At 51.4% G+C, this 23,332-nt stretch overlaps 2 protein-coding genes across 14 annotated transcripts in view; both read right to left on the bottom strand.

The window, feature by feature from the left end:
• Positions 1 to 2,016: 2,016 nt before the first annotated feature.
• On the bottom strand, positions 2,017 to 6,343 carry GNAT1 (G protein subunit alpha transducin 1). The gene is made up of 9 exons (XM_089919384.1): positions 6,227 to 6,343; positions 5,592 to 5,862; positions 4,352 to 4,394; positions 4,104 to 4,245; positions 3,842 to 3,999; positions 3,628 to 3,756; positions 3,240 to 3,369; positions 2,796 to 2,949; positions 2,017 to 2,680 (listed from the first exon to the last, which is right to left on the bottom strand). The coding sequence occupies exons 2-9, from the start codon at positions 5,695 to 5,697 to the stop codon at positions 2,490 to 2,492; spliced, it is 1,053 nt and encodes a 350-aa protein (XP_089775510.1). The 5' UTR covers positions 5,698 to 5,862; positions 6,227 to 6,343; the 3' UTR covers positions 2,017 to 2,489.
• A 155-nt stretch (positions 6,344 to 6,498) lies between these two features.
• The window catches only part of SEMA3F (semaphorin 3F), a 37,696-nt gene continuing 20,862 nt past the window's right edge, over positions 6,499 to 23,332 (bottom strand). For 4 of the 13 annotated variants that reach the window (XM_089919375.1, XM_089919372.1, XM_089919373.1 and 1 more), the window contains 15 exons: positions 22,586 to 22,679; positions 21,084 to 21,203; positions 20,732 to 20,871; positions 20,498 to 20,612; positions 20,268 to 20,337; positions 19,958 to 20,102; positions 18,874 to 19,096; positions 18,145 to 18,233; positions 17,971 to 18,012; positions 17,630 to 17,787; positions 17,372 to 17,439; positions 16,956 to 17,089; positions 16,115 to 16,300; positions 14,581 to 14,769; positions 6,501 to 7,073 (listed from right to left, as the gene is read on the bottom strand). In XM_089919375.1, the coding sequence (XP_089775501.1) occupies positions 6,984 to 7,073; positions 14,581 to 14,769; positions 16,115 to 16,300; positions 16,956 to 17,089; positions 17,372 to 17,439; positions 17,630 to 17,787; positions 17,971 to 18,012; positions 18,145 to 18,233; positions 18,874 to 19,096; positions 19,958 to 20,102; positions 20,268 to 20,337; positions 20,498 to 20,612; positions 20,732 to 20,871; positions 21,084 to 21,203; positions 22,586 to 22,679 (1,863 nt within the window). In that variant the 3' untranslated portion in view covers positions 6,501 to 6,983. Of the gene's footprint in view, positions 7,074 to 14,580; positions 14,770 to 14,978; positions 16,301 to 16,955; positions 17,090 to 17,371; positions 17,440 to 17,629; positions 17,788 to 17,970; positions 18,013 to 18,144; positions 18,234 to 18,873; positions 19,097 to 19,957; positions 20,103 to 20,267; positions 20,338 to 20,497; positions 20,613 to 20,731; positions 20,872 to 21,083; positions 21,204 to 22,585; positions 22,680 to 23,332 lie in introns of those variants that run through there. The other 9 variants (XM_089919381.1, XM_089919382.1, XM_089919380.1 and 6 more) reach the window with 6 other exon arrangements.

Raw genomic sequence — 23,332 nt, 5'->3', positions numbered from 1 at the left:
AAAAGTATAAATTCTGTTTTAGGTATAAATAAAATATTTAATCTTAAAGTAATATTGTGGGTTTTAATATACCTACTTACAACTTGTTCGATGTTTTTTCAACTACTTTAATGTTCTGTAAAAAAAAATTAACCTTTAAAAATACATAAAAACATATATAGGAGTGGACATTTTTCCTTTTGCTTCAGGGTCCAATATGGCTCTGCAGGGCTCTCTTGGATCTTGTCTTATTTAAAATTTTGATATTCTGTTCATTATGGATTTTTTGGCAGTAATTTTGCTTTTTGAAAGTATTGCATTAATATTTATCTTGATTACTGATTTTTTTGGCATCACCTTAAATCTTAATACCTGAGGTGAGTGCCTCATTTGCCTCACCCTAATCCCAGCCCTGCAATTGTTCTAGCTTCAAGGGCTTCCTGGACCCATCATCTTCTGGAGGAAGCACAGGCCCTTAGGCTGGCGTTTGGCACCTGCCCAGTCTCCCCACCCCATCTCCCCTTCCCTGCTCCTGTTCCACTGAACTCCTGTGGTCCACCAGCCCATGTTCCTGGGCCTTATACACACTACAGTCCCTGCCAGAATGAGCTTCCACCTCACAACCCCCTCTTGATCCAACATTGTCCTTGTGAACATTTCCCACGGCTCCTTTCCCCCTCTCAACCCCTCTCAAGACCCCAAATTGATCCCATGCCCCCAAGAGTGTCCCCTGCCATGTTAGGTCAGGTGCTTCTCCCTGGAAGGGACCACCTTCCCACTCATGTCCAGCCCAGCACTGGGCACTTAATAAATTTGCATGACTCATGATCATTAACACTCTCCCCCTCCCCCCAAGAAAGGACAGCTGGGGCCTGATGCAAAGATTTATTGCTGAGTCTGTGTATCTAGCTGAAGGGAGTGCAAATTATGCCCTGGCCTTGTTAGACGGATGCTCCTTGCCCTCGACTACAGCACAGGCCCCAGCCCATGGGCATCAGCGAGGACTTGGTGCTTGATGAGGAAGTAGGGAGCAGGGGTGTGGGGACATGGATGCCTTTGTCACTGATGGTTCAGGCATGGATCTCAGTTTTTCCCACCAGGGAATGGGCCCTGAATGGGAAGGATGAGAGAAGCTGCTGGCAGGGACAAGAGGGTCACCTGGGTTTGCTTATGACCCTACCTGAGGCAGACCCCTCTGGGCACAATCTGGGCCTCCTTCCTGTCCCAAATCCCCTGCCTGGGGCTGATCGATGGGAGCCGGACTCTGCTCCCAGCCACCCCTTAGGACAGTTCAGCCATTGGCCACAGCTGGTGTCAACAGCACCCTCCCTCAACAGACTGGCCTGGAGTACTGTGGGTGTGTAAGTAAGTAGGACATGAATACAGTGTCCAAGCATGGAGGGGGCAGAGCCTGTGGGGGAAGGGGTTAGGATATGTGGGGAAGGGTCCAGCTTGAGTCTCTTCCTGGCACCAGGAGCTCCCAGGCTTGCCCCCACTCACTAATTCGTCTATGTATGAGTTTCACAGGCCAGAGCTGGCTTGGACTTTGGACCCCTAAAGCTGCCGGGTGGGGCAGTCACTGGCCACTGGGCAGATGGGTGTCAGACTTGTCACATGGAGGTGGTAAGGCTAGAATGGGCTGATGGTAAGCAGCAGGCCTGCTTGGAGGAGGGTTCCCTTCCTGCCCCCCTGCCCTTCATGAAACTCTGGGAGGGAGGGCTGTTTGCTGAACCCAGACCCACCAGGTGAATCACGGGCCTCCTGGGGCAGGAGAGCAGCAGGAGATTGGTCAGTGGGGTACTGCTGAGTCACCGTGAGCTGTAGCTGCCCCAAGTACTGCTTGCTCCTAGCTGGGGCTGGCTGTGGTGGGTCCTGGAGGCCAGTGCAGCCAGGCCGTGAAGGGCAGTGCTGGGGTGGCTGGGGGCACCGGACTCTGGGAGACCAGGGAATCCTGGGAGCCATGGGGGAGGGTAAGTCCCTCAAGGTTAGCAGGGCTTAGGGTTTTGAATCTGTGGCTGGTGAGGCCACAGGCTGGGGCCCAGGAGTCCTGGGGGGCTGGTAGGGGTCATGCGGATTGGGGCTACAAGGCGGCAAGGACTACAGGGTCTCAGGAATGCATGAGTCCAGGCACCTGTGAAGAGAAAAAGGAACAGAGTCAACATTCCTAAGCGGCTAAACAATTGGGTTTAGACTGAGAGACAGGTGGAGGTGGGCTTGGAAGCAGTGACACCTGGGGGTTGGGGCGGGGTCAAAAGAGCTTGAGTGGGTGGGGCTTGTGAGCCAGGGGAGGGGCCTGTGGCCATGGGGTGGAGCCTGAGGAGTCAGGGTGGGGCCTGGAAGCAATAGGGTCTGGAAGTTGGGGGCCAGAGGGCAGGCAGTAGAGTGGACCTGGAGAGCTGGGGAGGGGCCTGCAGTCGAGAGGTGGGATGGGGAGCAGGGGATGGGGCTTGGGGTATTGAGACCAAGAGGCACGACATGGGAGCATCCCGGCCTGCGCGCGAGGAGCCACCTCAGAAGAGGCCGCAGTCTTTGAGGTTCTCCTTGATGATAATGTCGGTGACAGCGTCGAAGACAAACTTGACGTTCTGTGTGTCGGTGGCGCACGTCATGTGGGAATAGATCTCCTTCACGTCGCGTCTCATGTTGAGCTCGAGGAATTGCACCTTGATGTAATTGCCCGCGTCCTCATATGTGTTGGGCCCTGGCGAGGAAGGGGGAGCTCTCACTCCCGGTAGCAAATCCTCCCCGCGGCGGGAGGAGCGCAGGCCGAGATCGTGGGTTTGCGACGCCGCCTGGCGGCGGGCCGAGGTTCTCACCATTGTAGTCCGGAAAGCAAATGCTGAGGTGCGCCTTTTTTATCTTCTCCGAGAAGACGTCCTTCTTGTTGAGGAAGAGCACGATGGACGTGGTGGCGAAGTAGCGGTGGTTGCAGATACTGTTGAATAGGTGCAGGCTCTCGTGCATGCGGTTCTGAGGAGGGCAGAGGCTGTCGGGCACCGGGGACTGCGGCCACCGCCCCCACCTGGCTGCGGCCGGCGGGCAGACCCCTGCTCTCTGGGCTCCGGGGCCTCCCTGCCCAGACAGCTCCAAGACCGTCTCCCCGTTCGCCCCCCTAAGCAGGGCAGCATGCTGCCTCATCTCCTTCAGACGGCTCTGGGTCGAAGGTCCTCTCTCAGATGCTCCCCGCGCCCGCAGCGCTGTCTCTGCTTTCCGCTCTCCTCCTCCCCGCTCAAACGCTCAGGCCCCGCTGGAGCACTCACCACTTCGTCGTCCTCCACAAGCACCATGTCGTAGGCGCTGAGAGCCGCGATGAAGATGATGCAGGTCACACCCTCGAAGCAGTGGATCCACTTCTTGCGTTCTGAGCGCTGCCCGCCCACATCGAACATCCTGCGGGGCCGTGGGAACCTGAGCCGGCGCATCGAGTCCCCTGGACGTGCCCACAGGCATCCCCTGGTTTCCTAATGCTGGCTGGGAGGTACCCAGATGGGAGTGGCATCCGGAGGGGCCGGGCATTTCTGCGGGAGGGTTGTCCGAGAAGGGGCAGGGTCTCTCGTAGGGATGGGGCCTCTGGGATCAGACAGGGCCTCAGGCAGTGAACTTGCGGGCAGGCCCCCGGAGAGCGAGAGCTAGGGAGCGGGGTCGTACCGGAAGTTGAGGTCCTTGAAGGAGAACTGCGTCTCAATGATACCAGTGGTCTTGACACGCGAGCGCAGCACGTCCTGTTCAGTGGGCACGTAGCCCGGGGTTACCAGGCGCTCTAGGTCCGAGAGGTAGCTGCGGGAGATCCGGGGTGTGGGTAGGGTTGGGTGGAGGGGCGTGGCAGGGCCCCGCCCGCCCCGCGCCCCGCCTGTGCTCTCACTAGCCAGCAGAGTCGTTGAGCTGGTATTCTGAGGCGCGATCGAAACAGGCCTGGATACCCGAGTCCTTCCACAGCCGCTGGATGATGTCTGACATCTCCTTAGGCATCGTGCCCTCCTCGATGGTGTCCGCCATGTGCATCAGCTTCCGGGCATCGTCCTGGGGGGGGGGGGCAGGGGAGTGGTTGGTGGTGACCATGGACTTGGGCCCAGCCTTGCACCTCGAGTCTCCAGAAGCCCTGTTCAGCTAGTCTCTTGGCACACCTGGCGCGCAGAGTCTCCATACTGGATATTGAGCGTGGTCATGGCGCGCACGATGGCCAAGATGGACTGTAGCGTGTTGCCATATATGATGGCAATGAACTCGAGGCACTCTTCCAGCGAGTACCCATCCTGGTGGATGATCCTGCAGCCGTGGGGAGCCGGGTCAGCGCCTCTTGGGTAGGTGGGGAAGGACAGACCTCGTGCGTGTGCCCACCCCCAGGGGCCTCGGGTAGGGCAGGGGCACTCACTTCATCTGCTTGACAATGGTACTCTTCCCGGACTCACCGGCACCTGGAATGGAAACCCTACCTCAGAGACGCGCTGACCGCACTGCCGCCTCTATCACACCTGTTTTGCCCCCAACCCCCAAAGTCAGGTCATGAAGCCCTGGCGGCAAAACGTAAACGTCAGGAGTGACAGAAGGGGGCTGACGAGGGGAATCGACAACCTCGACTGTGCTGAGGAGCCTTCAAGACCCTGGTATTTTCAGTTTTATTATTCTGAGGACAAAAATAAAGAAACCTGGAGCTCCGCCTTGTGGAAGATTCTGGTACTGCATGCATGGGATTATTTGAGCCAGGTCAACCCCTGCTTTTAACCTGTGGTGGGAGGAAGTGTCTCCAAGAGGTTCAGAGGGAATTAGCACCTTTTGCTGGGGGAGAGGACAGAGCTAACAGCCCCTCTGAGCCTGTTCTCATGCGGGTGTTGGGCACAGTTAATGGGATTTCTGGCTTAGCCTCTCTCTCTTCCCTGGGGTACTCTGGCTTGGTCCTTCTGCCCTCATCCAGCTGTCTGGCTGGACCCTGGAGAGCCTGGGTAGAGCCTGCACTGCCCTCTCAAAGCAGCTCCTTCTTCCCTTGCGGGGAGGAAGTGGCCTTGGGGTACTAGATCAGCCCCATCTCCCTTCACTACCCATGGGACCAAGGACATGGCTTTACCTATTCCCGGCTGGGCCTTAGTACCCCCTACCCTCTTTAACTGTTCTGCAGGTCTGTCAACAATAAAGCTCTGGAAACTGAGGGTCATTGTCTGTGGATCTGGGTGGTCCTAGAGGCTGCCCACTCTCAGGAGGACTGTGACCTTCTCCTTCCCAAGGGAGCAGCCTTGCTGTGGGGCTCCCAAGGAGGCCCCTGGTTTCCGAGCCCTGCCCAGCAGGCCCATCAAGCCAAAGGCTGGTGTTTGAGGGAGCACAGCCAGGGCAAAACTAGGCCTCGTACACACATCTCTACAAAAGTGAGATTGGTACACCCGTCTTGGGAGGGGAGGTTGCCTGAGGCTGGGCCCTCTGAAGAGGGGTTCTGTGGGATACCCAGCCTTAGGGAGCCAAGGCATCACTTGTCAAGGCTTGGCCAGGGCTCCCACTCTGTTTCCTGCCAGGTTGCAGGCTCATTCTGTTTCCCAAGTCACACCTACTTCACAGAAGGGCCACCTCCCTGCCCCTGGGCCTCTGACTAGTAGCAGTGGCCTCGCCGCAGCCCACACCCTTACCCAGAAGCAGCAGTTTCACGGTTCGAGCATCCTTCTCGGCATCTTCTTTCAGCTTCTTTTCCAGCTCCCTTGAGTGCTTCTCCTCAGCACTGGCCCCAGCCCCCATGGTCCCGGCAGGAGGTGAAGGAACAGGGTGGTCAGTTGGCTCTTCTGGATGCAGGGGATCCCCAGAGCCAGGCTCAGGCCAGCCTCTGGCCTCTCCAGACACCCTTCTGACCTCAGAACTGGCAATCAACTGGCTGTCCACAGACCTGTGAAGGCCCTGTTGGGGCTGCTTAGTAGGATTTGGGGGGTTGTTGGTACCCAAGAGCCAATCAGAGACAAGGACAGGTGAATCCAGCTCAGCCCCCAGCCGCCCTAATCAGGCTGGCATGGCCCCAATCCCTCAACTGCTGACTCTGCACCCCCTGTACGCTGCTCCCCAAACCCTCTGGGAGAGACCCTGGAGGTAGTCCAGCCCTGCTCCAGAGCAGGGAGACATGTTCCATAGGATCCAGGCTCAGAAAGGGGAGGAGAGGGCCTCAAGTCCCGGGGGGGGGGCATTGGGGGGTAGGCCTGGCAGCAGAGAGCAGAGGGAAAAGCATGCAAGGAGCACCTGACCCCTGCCCAGCACTGGGCTTAGCATTGCTCCTTACCTAGCTCACACCAGCCCTGGCGGATGGGTACCCACATCATTTTACTGATGAGGAAGTGGAGGCTCAGAGGGTCGCACAGCAGGACGTAGTTGAGAAGGGCTCGTGACTCTGAACCAGGGCTCCATGCTCAGCAGGGAGTCAAGAGGGAAAGGTGGACATTGCATTTGCCCTGTACAAAGGTCTGGATCTGACCTGGTCAAGGCCTCTACATGCCTCCATGATTCCAATGGACTTGGGTGGGTGTGCAGGTCTGCTACGTGTACTGGGTGTGTGCATGTATACTTTACTGGCACCAAGCAAGGCAATGACATGACACGTTTGTCTATGTATACTTGTGTGTTTATGTATGCATTTTTATGCCTTTGTGAATGCATGTGTGTGTCTATGTTTGCCTGTTTGTGTACCGTGTGTGCATGTGCATGGATGTGCTTTTGTGCATTTCTCTTCATGTGCAGATGTGTTTGTATGTGTACTTTATTGTGCTAAACTGGGTTCATGTGTGCGTGTGTGCGCATGAATGTATAAGTGCATGTATATGTGCATGTGTGCACTTGCCTGTGTACATGTACATTTATGCATGTGTCTGCCTGTATGTGTGCACACTTGCACATACCTGTGTCTACGTGTACCCATGGTGCAACACTGACCTGCGGAGGTGGCCAGGCTCTTCCAGGGAATGTTTTGCAGGCCTGTTATCAGATGGGAAAACTGAGTCCTGAAGCAGGTCTGGTGTTCCCAGGGGAGGAGCAGATGAGCCTCACTCTTCTTCTGTCCCCTGTCGGTAATCTGGGACCTGCCTAGGGGTATCTCCAGGGCACGCCTGCCTCAGTTTAGGGGTCAGAGGTCTCTGTGGGGGTTTAGATGGGACAGGACGTGCTGCTGAGTGGAAGTGGTTCAGCTGAGCATGTAATGTTGAGTTCCAGCCTCTGGAGATTTACCACCTCCCATCAGAAGACCCAAATCCTGGGCTCTCAAGGCCCCCTCCTGGCTGAACTTCCCGGAAACCTGGCTGTCTTAGGACTCAACTCTTGCGGACCCGGGGTGCCAGGGCCCCAGATACTGAGCATTGAAGACTGTCCCTAGTGTTGGGAAAGCTGGACAGGTGCATGTAAATCAATGAAGTTAGAACACACCCTTACACTATACACAAAAATAAACTCAAAATGGCTTAAAGACTTAAACATAACACCATAAAACTCCTAGAAGAGAACATAGGCAAAACATTCTGACATAAATTGTACCAATATTTTCTCAGGTCAGTCTCCCAAAGGAATAGAAATAAAAGGAAAAATGAACAAAGGTGACCTAATCAAACTTAAAAGCTTTTGCACATCAGAAGAAGAACTACAATTCTGCAGCCTGTGGAAGGAAAACCACATTCACAGAAAGATAGACAAAATGAAAAGGCAGAGGACTTTGTACCAGATGAAGGAACAAGATAAAACCCCAGAAAAACAACTAAATGAAGTGGAGATAGGCAACCTTCCAGAAAAAGAATTCAGAATAATGATAGTGAAGATGATCCAGGACCTCGAAAAAAGAATGGAGGCAAAGATTGAGAAGATGCAAGAAATGTTTAACAAAGACCTAGAAGAATTAAAGAACAAACACCTAGAAGAATTAAAGAACAAACAAACAGAGATGAACAATACAATAACTGAAATGAAAAATACACTAGAAGGAATCAATAGCAGAATAACTGAGGCAGAAGAACGGATAAGTGACCTGGAAGACAGAATGGTGGAATTCACTGCTGCGGAACAGAATAAAGAAAAAAGAATGAAAAGAAACAAAGACAGCCTAAGAGACCTCTGGGACAACATTAAATGCAACAACATTCACATTACAGGGGTCCCAGAAGGAGAAGAGAGAAAGGACCCAAGAAAATATTTGAAGAGATTATAATCGAAAACTTCCCTAACATGGGAAAGGAAAGAGCTACCCAAGTCCAGGAAGTGCAGAGTCCCAGGCAGGATAGACCCAAGGAGAAACACGGCAAAACACATAGTAATCAAATTGATAAAAATTAAAGACAAAGAAAAATTATTGAAAGCAGCAAGGGAAAAACAACAAATAACATACAAGGGAACTCCCATAAGGTTAACAGCTGATTTCTCAGCAGAAACTCTACAAGCCAGGAGGGAGTGGCACGATATATTTAAAGTGATGAAAGGGAAGAACCTACAACCAAGATTACTCTACTTGGCAAGGATCTCATTCAGATTCGACAGAGAAATCAAAAGATTTATAGACAAAAAAAAAAAAAAAAAGATTTACAGACAAGCAAAAGCTAAGAGAATTCAGCACCACCAAACCAGCTCTACAACAAATGCTAAAGGAACTTCTCTAAGTGGGAAACACAAGAGAGGAAAAGGACCTACAAAAACAAACCCATAACAAGTAATAAAATGGTAATAGGAACATACATATCAATAATTACCTTAAACGTGAATGGATTAAATGCTCCAACCAAGAGACATAGGCTCGCTGAATGGACACAAAAACAAGACCCATATATATGCTGTCTACAAGAGACTCACTTCACACCTAGGGACACACACAGACTGAAAGTGAGGGGATGGAAAAAGATATTCCATGCAAATGGAAATCAAAAGAAAGCTGGAGTAGCAATACTCATATCAGATAAAAGAGACTTTAAAATAAAGAATGTTACAAGAGACAAGGAAGGACACTACATAATGATCAAGGGATCAATCCAAGAAGATATAACAATTATAAATATATATGCACCCAACATAGGAGCACCTCAATACATAAGGCAACTGCTAACAGCTATAAAAGAGGAAATCGACAGTAACACAGTAATAGTGGGGGGCTTTAACACCTCACTTACACAAATGGACAGATCATCCAGACAGAAAATTAATAAGGAACCACAAGCTTTAAATGACACAATAGACCAGATAGATTTAATTGATATTCATAGGACATTCCATCCCAAAACAGCAGATTACACTTTCTTCTCAAGTGCACACAGAACATTCTCCAGGATAGGCCACATCTTGGGCCACAAATCAAGCCTCAGTAAATTTAAGAAAACTGAAATCATATCAAGCATCTTTTCCAGCCACAATGCTATGAGATTAGAAATCAACTACAGGGAAAAAAAACCATAAAAAACACAAACACATGGAGGCTAAACAATAGGTTACTAAATAACCAAGAGATTACTGAAGAAATCAAAGAGGAAATCAAAAGATACCTAAGACAAATGACAATGAAAACATGACGATCCAAAACCTATGGGATGCAGAAAAAGCAGTTCTAAGGGGAAGTTTATAGCAATACAAGCCTACCTCAAGAAACAAGAAAAATCTCAAATAAACAATCTAACCTTACACCTAAAGGAACTAGAGAAAGAAGAACAAACAAAACCCAAAGTTAGTAGAAGGAAAGAAATCATAAAGATCAGAGCAGAAATAAATGAAGTAGAAACAAAAAGGGACTTCCCTGGTGGCGCAGTGGTTAAGAATCCGCCTGCCAACGCAGGGGACATGCGTTCGAGCCCTGGACTGGGATGATCTCACATGCTGCGGAGCAACTGGGCCCGTGCGCCACAGCTGCTGAGCCTGTGCTCTGGAGCCCCTGAGCCACAAATGCTGAGCCCGCATGCCACAACTGCTGAAGCCCACGCGCCTGGAGCCCGTGTTCTGCAACAAAGAGAGGCCACCGCAATGAGAAGCCCACACACCACAACAAAAAAAGAGTGGACACCGCTCACCGCAGCTAGAGAAAGCCCACGCACAGCAACAAAGACCCAAAGTAGCCAAAAGTAAATAAATAATTTTTTTAAAAAAAGAAAGAAAGAAAACGATAGCAAAGATCAATAAAACTAAAAGCTGGTTCTTTGAGAAGATAAACAAAATTGATAAACCTTTAGCCAGACTCATCAAGAAAAAGAGGGAGAGGACGCAAATCAATAAAATTAGGAACGAAAAAGGAGAAGTTACAACAGACACCGCAGAAATACAAAGCATCCTAAGAGACTACTACAAGCAACTCTATGCCAATAAAATGAACAACCAGGAAGAAATGGACGAATTCTTAGAAAGGTATAACCTTCCAAGACTGAACCAGGAAGAAATAGAAAATATGAACAGACCAGTCACAAGTAATGAAATTGAAACTGTGATTAAAAATATTCCAGCAAACAAAAGTCCAGGACCAGATGGCTTCACAGGTGAATCCTATGAAACATTTAGAGAAGAGCTAACACCCATCCTTCTCAAACTCTTCCAAAAAATTTCAGAGGAAGGAACACTCCCAAACTCATTCTATGAGGCCACCATCACCCTGATACCAAAACCAGACAAAGGTACTACCAGACAAAGATACTACAAAAAAACAAAATTACAGACCAATATCACTGATGAATATAGATGCAAAACTCCTCAACAAAATACTAGCAAACAGAATCCAGCCACACATTAAAAGGATCATACACCATGATCAAGTGGGATTTATCCCAGGGATGCAAGGATTCTTCAATATACACAAATCAATCAATGTGATACACCATATTAACAAACTGAAGGAGAAAAACCATATGATCATCTCAATAGATGCAGAAAAACCTTTTGACAAAATTCAACACCAATTTATGATAAAAACTCTCCAGAAAGTGGGCATAGAGGGAACCTACCTCAACATAATAAAGGCCATATACGACAAACCCACAGCAAACATCATTCTCAATGGTGAAAAACTGAAAGCATTTCCTCTAAGATCAGGAACAAGACAAGGATATCGACTCTCACCACTATTATTCAACATAGCTTTGGAAGTCCTAGCCATGGCAATCAGAGAAGAAAAAGAAACAAAAGGAATACAAATTGGAAAAGAAGAAGTAAAACTGTCACTGTTTGCAGGTGACATGATACTATACATAGAGAATCCTAAAGATGTCACCAGAAAACTACTAGAGCTAATCAATGAATTTGGTAAAGTTGCAGGATACAAAATTAATGCATTCCTATACACTATACTCTTGCATTCCTATACACTAATGATGAAAAATCTGAAAGAAATTAAGGAAACAATCATATTCACCATTGCAACAAAAAGAATAAAATACCTAGGAATAAACCTACCTAAGGAGGTAAAAGACCTGTACTCAGAAAACTATAAGACACTGATGAAAGAAATCAAAGATGACACAAACAGATGGGGAGATATACCATGTTCTTGGATTGGAAGAATCAATATTGTGAAAATGACTATACTACCCAAAGCAATCTACAGATTCAATGCAATCCCTATCAAATTACCAGTGGCATTCTTTACAGAACTAGAACCAAAAAAATCTTAAAATTTGTATGGAGACACAAAAGACCCCGAATAGCCAAAGCAGTCTTGAGGGAAAAAAATGGAGCTGGAGGAATCAGACTCCCTGACTTCAGACTATACTACAAAGCTACAGTAATCAAGACAATATGGTACTGGCACAAAAACAGAAGTATAGATCAATGGAACAGGATAGAAAGCCCAGAAATAAACCCACGCACCTATGGTCAACTAATCTATGACAAAGGAGGCAAGGATATACAATGGAGAAAAGACAGTCTCTTCAATAAGTGGTGCTGGGAAAACTGGACAGCTACATGTAAAAGAATGAAATTAGAACACTCCCTAACACCCTACACAAAAATAAACTCAAAATGGATTAGAGACCTAAATGTAAGACCAGACACTATAAAACTCTTAGAGGAAAACATAGGAAGAACTCTCTTTGACATAAATCACAGCAAGATCTTTTTTTGATCCACCTCCTAGAGTAATGGAAATACAAACAAAAATAAACAAATGGGACCTAATGAAACCTAAAAGCTCTTGCACAGCAAAGGAAACTACAAACAAGATGAAAAGACAACCCTCAGAATGGGAGAAAATATTTGCAAATGAATCACGGACAAAGGATTAATCTTCAAAATATATAAACAGCTCATGCAGCTCAATATTAAAAAAACAAACAACCCAATCAAAATATGGGCAGAAGACCTAAATAGACATTTCTCCAAAGAAGACATACAGATGGCCAAGAAGCACATGAAAAGCTGCTCAACATCACTAATTATTAGGGAAATGCAAATCAAAACTGCAACGAGGTATCACCTCACACCAGTCAGAATGGGTATCATCAGAAAATCTACAAACAACAAATGCTGGAGAGGGTGTGGAGAAAAGGGAACCCTCTTGCACTGTTGGTGGGGATGTAAATTGATACAGCCACTATGGAGAACAGTATGGAGGTTACTTAAAAAACTAAAAATAAAACTGCCATATGATCCAGCAATCCGACTACTGGACATATACCCAGAGAAAACCATAATTCAGAAAGACACATGCACCCCAATGTTCATTGCAGCACTATTTACAATAGCCAGGTCATGGAAGCAACCTAAATGCCCACTGACAGACAAATGAATAAAGAAGATATGGTACATATATACAATGGAATATTACTCAGCCATAAAAATGAACGAAATTGAGTCATTTGTAGAGACATGGATGGATCTAGAGACTGTCATACAGAGTGAAGTAAGTCAGAAAGAGAAAAATATCGTATATTAATGCATATATGTGGAACCTAGAAAAATGGTACAGATGAACTGGTATGCAGGGCAGAAATAGAGACAAGATGTAGAGAACAAACGTATGGACACCAAGGGGGAAAGTGGCGGGGGGTTGTGGGATGAATTGGGAGACTGGGATTGACATGTATACACTAATATGTATAAAATAGTTAACTAATAAGAACGTGCTGTATAAAAAAATAAATAAAATTAAAATTAAAAAATAAAAGCTTTTGCACAACAAAGGAAACCATAAACAAAACAAAAAGACAACCTACAGAATGGGAGAAGATATTTGCAAACGATGAGACCAGCAAGGGCTTAACTTCCAAAATATACAAACAGCTCATGCAGTTCAACAACAACAACAACAAAAAAACAGTAATCCAGTTGAAAAATGGGCAGAGGAACTAAATAGACATTTCTTCAGATAAGATATACCGATGGCCAACAGGCACATGAAAAGACGCTTAACATTGCTAATTATTAGAGAAATGAAAATCAAAACTGCAATGAGGTACCACCTCACATTGGTCGAATGGCCATCATTAAGAAGTCCTCAAATAACAAATGCTGGAGAGGGTGTGGAGAAAAGGGAACCCTCCTACACTGTTGGGGGGAATGTAAGTTGGTGCAGCCACTATGGAAAACAGTATGGAGGTTCCTCAAAAAACTGAAAATAGAGTTGCCATATGATCCATCAATCCCATTCCTGGGCATATATCCGGACAAAACTATAATTCAAAAAGATACATGCGCCCCTATGTTCATAGCAGCACTATTCACAATAGCCAAGACATGGAAATAACCTAAATGTCCATCAACAGATGAATGGATAAAGATGGGGTACATATATACACTGGAATACTACTCAGCCATAAAAAGGAACAAAATGATGCCATTTGCAGCAACATGGATGGAACTAGAGATTATAATACTAAGTAAGTCAGAAAGAGACATATTCCACTTATATGTGGAATCTAAAATATGACACAAATGAACTTTCATGAAACAGAAACAGACACAGAACAGACTTGAGGTTGCCAAGGGGGAGTGGAGCGGGAAAGGGATGGAGTGAGAGGTTGGGGTTAGTAGATGCAAACTATTATATACAGAATGGATAAACAACAAGGTCCTACTGTATAGCACAGGGAAATATATTCAATATTCTGTGATAAACCATAATGGAAACGAATATTTAAAAAAAAGAATGTATATATTTGTATAACTGAATCACTTTGCTCTTCAGCAGAAATGAACACATTGTAAATCAACTACAATAAAAAAATTCACACACACACACACACACACACACACACACACAAAGGCTGTCCTTAAACGTGTGGGAAGTGGATACTGGCTCTGTGAGCTGGTGGCTTCAACATCTACCCTGTTGGGTGAGGGGAGATCTGTCCAGGAGCAACAGATCATTCATTCGTGCCACGTTCAACCTTTAGGCCCCATTCGTCCTCTACCCCACCACCATGCTGTAAGTGGGCCCTGGGAGTCTCTGCAGCCCCTACACACTGCCCAGGGGGTTGGGGTGGTGCAGGAGCCCAGGTTTGTTAAACCAACAAGAACCTTTCTACATATTGGGTCTACTTAAAGTGGGACCATTCCACTGCCTCCCCGTTGCCACCTGGCTCCCCTTGCCTGCCAGGTATGGCCCTAAGCCCTGCTGGATCCGTGTGCCTCCATAGCTATTGGCTTCCCTTGCCAGAGCTTGACTCGTTAAATTTGGCCTGGGGCCCCCAGCCTCACTTCCTCCTCTCCAGCAGCTCCCCACATATCCTGGTCTTCCCCGCCTCTGGACATTTGCTTGCGCTGGACCCTCTGCTGAGATCTGGCTGGAAGGATGCAGAAGAATGGGAATTTTGTTGATTCCCAGGGCAGGGGCAGCTGAACTGTAAGGGCTGTGGATTTGTCTTGCCAATTCTGAGTCCTGAGTTCCTGGCAAGACACAAAGCCAGGTGAGAAAGCAACGTGAACGAATGATCAAACAACTGAGTAAGTGAATGGACGCTGGGCTTGCAAAAGAGACCGTGCGGGAACTGGTGGTCAAGCCACATTGGTGGGGGGGTGGGGCAGGAGGGACAGAATCTGGGTGTGGGCTGAACCCCCGTCCTCCCTCCTTTGCCAAGGAGAAAGCCAAAGTCCAGTCCCAGAGCCAGTGTTTATTAGCAAGATGGAACCCAAGGGCAGGTGTGGCCTGGACAGCAGAGGGCTGCCAGGAGCCCCCATCCACCTACCCAACTGCCCCCCAGAGCTATTTACACCCATCATCTGAAGTGGTGGGCAGAAGGGAGCCCTGGGGAGCCCCTGCAGGCCCCAGGCCTCCACCATGACCCCCTCTCCCCTCAGCGCTGCCTGAGCCTGGCCCCTCTGCTTTTCTCCCAGCCCCTGCATCACAGCGGCACGGAGAAAGCAAAGAGGAAGTAGAGTGGCCAGGCAGGGAGGGAAGGAGGGGCTGGAGGGGCTGCCCCACCCAGGCAGGGCTCCTCTTCTCCTGTCCCCAATAAATAGAGAATAAATACCCAGGAAAGGGCTGGCCTTGACTGAGTGCCCCTCTCCCAGGCAGGGGCCGGCATCCTGTGCCAGCCCCTTCTTCCCTTCTCTGAGCGCATCTGAGCCCTCACTCCCACCCCCGGTCTCCAAAGCAGTCCTCGCATCCACATGTATGCCACCAGCAAACATGGGCGAAGGTGTACAGTCCGTGCCCCATCCAGGTAGAGCTTGCTCCTTCCCTGTGTCCTGTAGATCCTGGCGGTGGCTGTCGAGCAGGTAGACTCCCAGCTGAGCCTGGGGACTGTGTGGTCCTGGCCCGGCCCGGCCAACTGGCCGGGCCTGGTTAGGTGGGCTCTGTTTTCTGCTGTCTCTGACCAGCATGGGTCTAAGTTTTGGATGATGCTGCCGCTGAGGCAGGCTATTTACAACCCACCAATAAATACTGTCTTTGCAGGGGCAGGGTGTATATAGAATATAGATATTTTATATATATATATATATTTATCTTTTATATTAAAAGGGACGAGGACTAGGCCGGCCCATCGCAGGGCTCAGACAGCAGGCCTCATGTGTCCGGCGGGTGGTGGCGGCGGTTCCGGGGTTTTTTCTGGTCCTGGGGTTCAGGAGGTCTGGGTGCCCCTGGGGCCTCCCTGGGACTGGGGGGCACATGGCGCCAGTAGCCCTGGCAGTACTGGTGGATGAGGCCCACTTCTGGCTGGGCCAGGAGCTGCGCCAGCTCCTGGTAAGGGGGTGTGGGGGGCCCGGCGCCTGGGGGCGGTGGGACGCTCACAGCTGGGGGTGGGAAGAGGGCAGCATGGACAGCGTCCTGGCCCAGTACATGCAGCTGCACTCGTGTGATGACATGCTTGAAGTTGTTCTCGGTGGCTGTACAGGAGTAGAGGCCGCGATCACCAAGCTGCAGGGCGCGAAGCAGCAAGCCCTGTTCCGTGCGCAGGAAGCGGTCATCTGCACGCATCTGTGGGGGCAGGGGCTGGGGCTCAGGGGCTGCAGGACCACCCTGTTGCCCCGGCCAGCTCCCCGATCAGACCACCTCTGGGGCCACCCCATGCAGGGGCACCCGTGTGGAATTTCCATATACCAAGAAAAACAAGTTTCCATATAACATCTGAATAATAAACACTTCCATTTCAGGAGGAATGACCATAAGGGGATTCTGTACAATGAGAGAATTCTGGAGCATATACACAATTTCTATTTAATGAGAATAAAGAGATGTTGGGGCACCCTCATAGAATTTCCATGTAGAAGGGATTGCCTAGAAGGTATTTCCACAATAGGAAGGCTACCCCACAGAATTTCCATATGCTGGAACTCATCCACGTGACATTTCCATAGAATGAGGTATACTGCCAATAAAGTACACATATGGAATTCTCATATAAAAAGGCATGCCTACAAGTAGTTTCCATGTAATATGGACACCCCACAGAGTTTCCATATAACTGGATTCACCCAAATGATCTCCACATAGGGAAGGGAGCTTGGAAGGACTTTCTTAGAATGAGGGCTGCCCCAGTTTGGTTCCTATACCACATTTCACCCACGTAGAATTTCGACTGTACAAGGGACTCTCCCAACCATGGTGAGGACTGTGGGGCACAGGAAATCACCTCTCGGCGCCGGTCACTCGGATCTCGCTGGAACAGCCACTTAACGGTAGCCTGGGGCGAGCGGGGCTGGCACTCAAGGAAGGCTGCGCTCCCTGCCACGCCATACTGCACAGACTCCACGGCATTCTTATTGGCTGTAGAACAAGAGGGTGCCACGTGAAAGCAGCACTACCTCTTGGCAGACTGCAGGCTGGCGAGGGGCATATACAGGGATACCCACCCATACAGGCAGGGCTGTGCCATCAGGCATCCACTCCTTGAGGGGGTGGCCGAGGACATCCCTTCTCCAAAACCCCTCACCCCCTCACCCCCACGGACCATGTGAGAATCCTTCCAGTGGGGGCCCCATGAGCAGCTCTGTGGGCTGCACAGCTCCGCACCGAGGAGCACCCAGTGGTGAAACATAGAGCACTCACCATTGGAATTGAACCCACGGCACTGCCTGATGGGGTTCCCGTGCCGGACGTCCTGCCGGCGGCTCCGCCTGGATGAAGATAGCTCCTGAAGGAGTATTCCCAAGAAAACTTGCCCCCCAAGTCTCTATAGCCCCAAAACTCCAGGGTAGGATGTCTCACCCATAAAGTCCCCCAGGGTAATATCACATCCACATCTAGACCTCCAGGACAGAGCCCTGGGTCTGGTGGCCAAAATTCCAAGGGTCTCGGGGTTCACACCTCTTAGAGGACGCTGTGTAGCGGGAACAGGCTTGGCCATCCCAGGCACAGTAGGGGTCCCGGGCAAGGCAGCAGTCGGCACAGGCGGCCCCATATGCCTGGCAGCGGTGCAGGCTCAGGTGTGTGACACCCACGGAGGAGGCCACGTACAGTTGTTGCTGTGGGCAGGGGTAGGAGCTTGTCAGTTCCCTCCCCATAGCCAACCTTCCTTAGGAGCCAGTTGGGCCAGGCTCCTCCCCTTCTTGTTCTGTGCCTCAGTGTCCCCATCTCTTTGCCAAGGGCTTGACCCCAAAGTGAAGCAGCCTCCATCCCTACCCTCAGCCCACCTCGCCAAAACTCACCCTCTTGGAAGAGATGGTCATGGTCTTAACAGATGCTGGGTCCTAGAAGAAGAGAGGGATTAGCTTATGACCCTGGGGACCCCCTTCCTGTCCTGACCTGGAAGTCTGAGGTCAGGAGGTGGTACTGAGGAGAGCCATGGTGAGGAGGACAGGACTGGGTGGTGTCACACCCACCTTGAAGACCTCCACCTCCTCTAGCATGAGCTCCTCCATCTCCTGGTCATCCTTAGGCAGCACAATGACCTTCTGCACTGTCCCGCGGTCTGGAACGGGCCGGGCAGGGCCTCAGTGGGGCTGAGGACGCTGGGAAAGGGGCACCAGCCTCAGCCCCTTCCCCCACCAGGGCCCAAACCCCCCAAGGGCAGTGGAATGGGAGAGCTCTGTGCCAAGGTTGAAGAGTTGCCCCCAGATGAGGGGAAGAGGTCTAAGGAGACTGGCCCTGGATAAGGGGGAGTCACAGATAGAGTCTGCTCCTCTGACCCCAGACCCTCATTTTGGGAAGCTGCAAACAGGCTGCAGGAAGTGTTCCCTTATGTTGAGGGCTACTGGAACAGCGGTGGGTGCAGTTTGCATGTGCACACGAGAGCATGTGTGTCAGTATTTGGAACCAGGTATCCTGGAGGTGTCTGGCTCTGTCCTCCCTCTTTCCGCCCAAACATGGGTCCCCAGGCACCCAGTGTCCCTGCTCTCCCGGCCACCAGGGATAGGGATGAAAATGGGGTTTCGCCATCCCCATTCTCAGTTATCCTGGTAATAGAGAGAAGCCTCCAAAGGATGAAGGTGGCAGAGCTGACATTGACAACCCTGTAGTAAACCCCTAGCAGGGCAGGGCCCAGCCCTATGGATCAGTACCCTCCACCCAGTGGGCCCAGTGTGGGAGGGGCCGGGAGCAGCAGTGGGTACCTGTGCCCAGGAAAAGCACCTCATAGCGCCCGTCGGCTGCATCCACCTGGTCCACAGCAACAGTGGTGAGACGGTAAGGAGAGCCTGTGCGGACCACTAGGGGCCGCCGCTGCAGAGGGTAAACGGCCTGGTACATGAGTGGGTGGGTGCGCATGAAGTTGATCACTTCATCAGGATAGTCCTTGGTGGACTTCATGGATGGCGTGAAGGTTCCACCAGGGCACTGCAGGCAGGTGATGAGTGTCAGGCCCAGGCTGCCCAGGGCACCCTGGACCCATTAGCTTCAGAAGAGGTCTCCGCTCTGTCTGTCCCCACCAGCTCCACCTGCTCCGCTTCTCAGAACACCCATCTGGGCTTTTGCCCAATACCCAACCTCTCTGCAGGTCCTGCACCAGCTGAGGTCCCAAGGTCTCACATGGTCAAATCCCATGGCCATCTCCCCAGCTTCATGTGCCATGACTTTGTGGCAGCATTTGGCAGAGCTGACAACGGCCTTTCTAGGTCCTCATCCCCACCCGCTTGTCTCCTTCCTCTCACTGTTCTTCCAGTGCACCACTTCCCCAGCTCCACCCCTGCTCAGCAGGACCGCAGGCCCGGAGCTCCTTTAACACCCTAGGCATGTGATCAGATCACGAAGCTCTCCTGCTTAGACTCCCGCAGTGGTCCATGTCACACCAAGATCAGGTGAATCGCCTCCCACTACTGCAGGGGCTCCTGCTCACCCCCACCTCCAGCCTGCCTTGAAGACTTCCCTACAACTTTCAGCTTCCAAACAGCCTCCCAGAGGGAGCAGCCTGCCACACCCAGCCACCATCTTTGTTTCAGGATCCTAGCTGGATTCTTTCACAGCCCGACACTGTGTGTAAACGGTGGAGTTTTCCTTACGGTGTGTTTTGTTTTAACTTCAGCTTTATTGAGGATGAATGGTGAATTTATATGTGTGTATGGTCCACCTCTGCCCCCGCCCCCGCCAACTTGGCTGTGAGTGCCACGATGGTGCGGCCCATGTCTGCAAAGGGCCTGACCCAGCACAGTTCTCGTGGAAAGAGAGGAAAGGGAAAGGTGGAGTGAGTGGGGTCCTCACCGTGCCGGGCCGTGGGTAGGGCATCTTCCCTGAGAAGGGCATCCATTGGTAGTTGGGGCCCTCCTTGTGGGCAAAGGGCCCATTGAAGACCATGCGAATGTCAGCCATGGAGTAGACACACACGGCAGAGCCTCGGAACACAGAGCTGCGGGCAAGGCAGGCTGCTGCTGAGGGTGGGGCAGACCCTTGGCCCAGGGTCCCTCCCCAGCCTGCCCTCACCCACAGCTCCCCACCAGGATGGGGTCCTCCACAAATCACAGCTGCCTACTCAGCCACACCCTGCCACTGCCGGCCCCAGCCCCAGTCTCACCCCGAGGAGGTAAAGACAGCGTAAATGACTGGGTTCCTCACATCCTGGGTCTGCTGGACAAACACATCCTCTGGGGACAGAAGGAGAGGGAGCTGGGAGGGTACCTTGGCCACGAGCCCCAAGGCCCTGCCCACTCCTGGGTGGGGGGGCACCAGGCTTCCCCTGACCACCCATCCGGCTGCCATCCCCTGCAGTAGCCATAGGCCCCCGCCCGCCTGCCGGGTGCTCACGGAGCTCGTCAAAGTGGGTTTCGATGCCATCCTCGCCTGGCACAGAGCAGACCAGCCTTGCCTTCAGGAATGTGCTCCACTTGTTGACCAGGCAGCAGTGGCCGCCGTCATCGTTCTGGGGGGCAGGGGGCAGGGGCTGGGTCAGATCAGCTCACTCACCTCAAAGACCCTGCCAGAGCAGGGCTGATGGAACCAGGACTGGGCCTGGGGAGGGGGCAGCAAGGGGCCTCATACCAGGCAGATCCGCCCGATGCGGGCATACACGGCGGGGCTCTGCGGTGCCTCTGCAGACCGCTCACGGAAGAAGAAGTAGAGCTTGTCATCGTTGCGCTCGGCGCTATCAGGGATGAGCTCAGCGTGGATGAATGAAGGGTCTGCAGGTGTGCAGGCGTCAGTGAACCGCACCCTCCTTGGACAAAGCCTCTTTCCCGGGCCAGGTACAAGACCCCCGAGTCTTCCCGGGATAAGAAACTACCCCTGCTCCAGCCAGTCAAGGGCCAAAAATTCTCCCACGAGTGTTTTTTTATGATCTCTGTGCTGCACCCCAGACATGCTGCCCACTGGAGGTGTTGTGGGCTCTGCTCACCATTGAGCCACCGGGAGTTGTACTGATCCGTGCGCATGGCCGTCTGCTTTCCAAGCGTGCGGAAGATGGCCGCGTCGGTGCCCATGAAGTCGATGTACACACCTGCATAGAGCTCCTCGTCTGTGGGTGGGCCAGTGGGTCAGTCAGGGGGACGCCCTTGGCTAAGGCCGGTGCACGGCACACATGACCTCCAGGGCAGGGTCCCATCTCCCCCTCAGGTTCTCCAGGGCGATTGTATCAGTGGGGCGTTGGTGAATGTTTTAACAACTGGCTCTGGGAGGACTGGGATTAGCAGCAGTTGGCTCTGATTAGCAGCCAGAGCCAATTTCTGTGGTGTAAATACTCCCACCATGGCTGATCTCAAGCTGCTAACCTGAGGTCACTCACTGAAAGTAGAGTTGGGAAGACCTGCCAAAACCATTGTCTAGTGTTTCCATCCCGTAGATACGAGAAATGTAAATAATCTCAAGAACATAGATAATAATAAAATGTAGTGAAATAATTAGCAAGTAATGAGTTTTGAGTATTTTTACCTTTGTTTTTAAAGTAATTTATTTAACTGTAAGTGTATATAATTTACTTTCTAACAATAGCTGTGTTTAGTAGCTGGCTCACAGAATACCTGAAAATTTGAACAGAAAATTTGACAAACACACTGGCTCCAGCACACCACTCCAAGTCTTCCCTCTAGACTCCCCCAGGGCAGGCCCTGTCTTCCCCCATCAGACTCCCTGGTCTGGACCCTGCCATCCGGCTAGGACCTTCTTACTCACCAAGAGGGAGAGGATAATGCCCACCCTCTGCCTTTCCCAGGCTTGGAGGTGGCACACTGCCCAGCAGCTGCTGAGAGGCAGACTCAGTTGGGCAGCCAGAAAGTAGGCAGAGTGCAGGGACCTGGGTCAGCAGTGGCCTCACCCAACCTGGGGGTAGGGGCAGCAGCTGCTTCTGAGGCCCCAGGCAGGACTCCTCCCCAGAAAACTTTCTCCCAACTCTCCCAGACACTTGGCCAGACCAGAAACAAACTCCCCAAGCTGGTCTCTGGGCCAGGACTCTCCATTGGTGCTGCCTTGTGGGCCTCTCCCAGCCTGACAGACAATCCGAGAACATGCTATGGGACCACTGCCTCATACCACCCTCAGTACAGACTCCGCTTGTCTTCTCTTCCAGGAAGCCTGTGGCCAGGAGGGTTCTGGCCTTTGCATGGACCACACTGTGGATTTCAGGGTAGAATCTGCCCCCTGCACCCACCGCACCCCCATTCGAGGGGATAGATGGAGGCTCATACCACCTAGTCTCTGCCCCTCTGCGCACACTGGGGTCTGGTCTGTACCCTTCCCCTTGCCAGGTGGGGCCACATTGCGGGGGTGATGGGGGGGCAGGTTTCAGACACAGCAGTTTCATGGTCTCTTCCCTGGGGTAAAGTGTTGGTGCCATGCTCCCTGCTCCAGAGGCAGAGGTCACACCTTTAGGCTTTAGAACCAGGGTGGGGTGGGAGCACTCACTGATGAGGGCTGAGGCTGTGTCCAGCTTGGGGTCGTAGGGACACTTGCCCTTTCCTGACTCGAGTTTCTCAGGCTCCAGGTAGAAGATGTAATCCTGCAAGGCAGAGAGGGGCTCGGCATCATCCAAGCCATCCCACACACGAAAGGCAAGGGTCATCAGGCTCTCAGGGTGAGAGCGAGCCCCCAGCGAAACCCTGAAGCCACCCTGCTCCACTCCCCAGGTTTTAACTCTATCTTGCCAGGTCTCCCAGGGCAGGGCGGTGCTGAGGGTTCCCAGGGAGGTGCTTCCTGGTCTAGATCTCAGATAAGACCTGGGAATCGCGTCTCGGAGGACTCTGCTTTGGGGACCATGAGAGGGGCATCAGGTGGGCTTATAGGGGCTGAAGCCCCTCCATGCCAACTGGTTCAGGAAGATTCTGGCCAGGGCCCCCTTGGGCCACAGAGGCACAACTCTTTGAGCTGTGGCTGCCTGTCTTGGGCCATGAAGGGCAGGGTTACTGGCCAAAGGCCTGGGATCCTGTCCTTTGCCATCAGGTCCCACCAGGCCAGAGGGCTCTGAGGTTATCGTTGTCGCCGGGTTTTGTGCCCTACCTGTGGTCCTCAGGATAGACTAATAGGCCAGGGCCTTTTCCCTGCCCCTCAGCAGAGCCCCCAGCTCCACATGTCTCCGCAGGGAGCCAGGAGCTGAGGGGTCCAGCCCAGACCACATGGAATTCACAAAGCCCCCCCACCATGCCTCCCAGCCCA

Source organism: Delphinapterus leucas, chromosome 10 (assembly GCF_059928025.1).
Source record: "Delphinapterus leucas isolate spDelLeu-1000000601 "Yukka" chromosome 10, BTC_Dleu_Yukka2, whole genome shotgun sequence".
NCBI lineage: Eukaryota > Metazoa > Chordata > Mammalia > Artiodactyla > Monodontidae > Delphinapterus > Delphinapterus leucas.
The sequence above is the reverse complement of the archived record's forward strand: the minus strand, read 5'-3'. Positions and strand labels throughout refer to the sequence as shown.

What these genes read in the sequence shown, in the direction of transcription:
- GNAT1 (XM_089919384.1), bottom strand. Translation starts at nt 5,697, where the DNA reads ATGGGGGCTGGGGCCAGTGCTGAGGAGAAGCACTCAAGGGAGCTGGAA. An exon ending in CTCAACGACTCTGCTGGCTA is followed by an intron (nt 3,757 to 3,841) that starts GTGAGAGCACAG and finishes GATCTCCCGCAG; the next exon opens with CTACCTCTCGGACCTAGAGC. An exon ending in TTCAAGGACCTCAACTTCCG is followed by an intron (nt 3,370 to 3,627) that starts GTACGACCCCGC and finishes ACGGCCCCGCAG; the next exon opens with GATGTTCGATGTGGGCGGGC.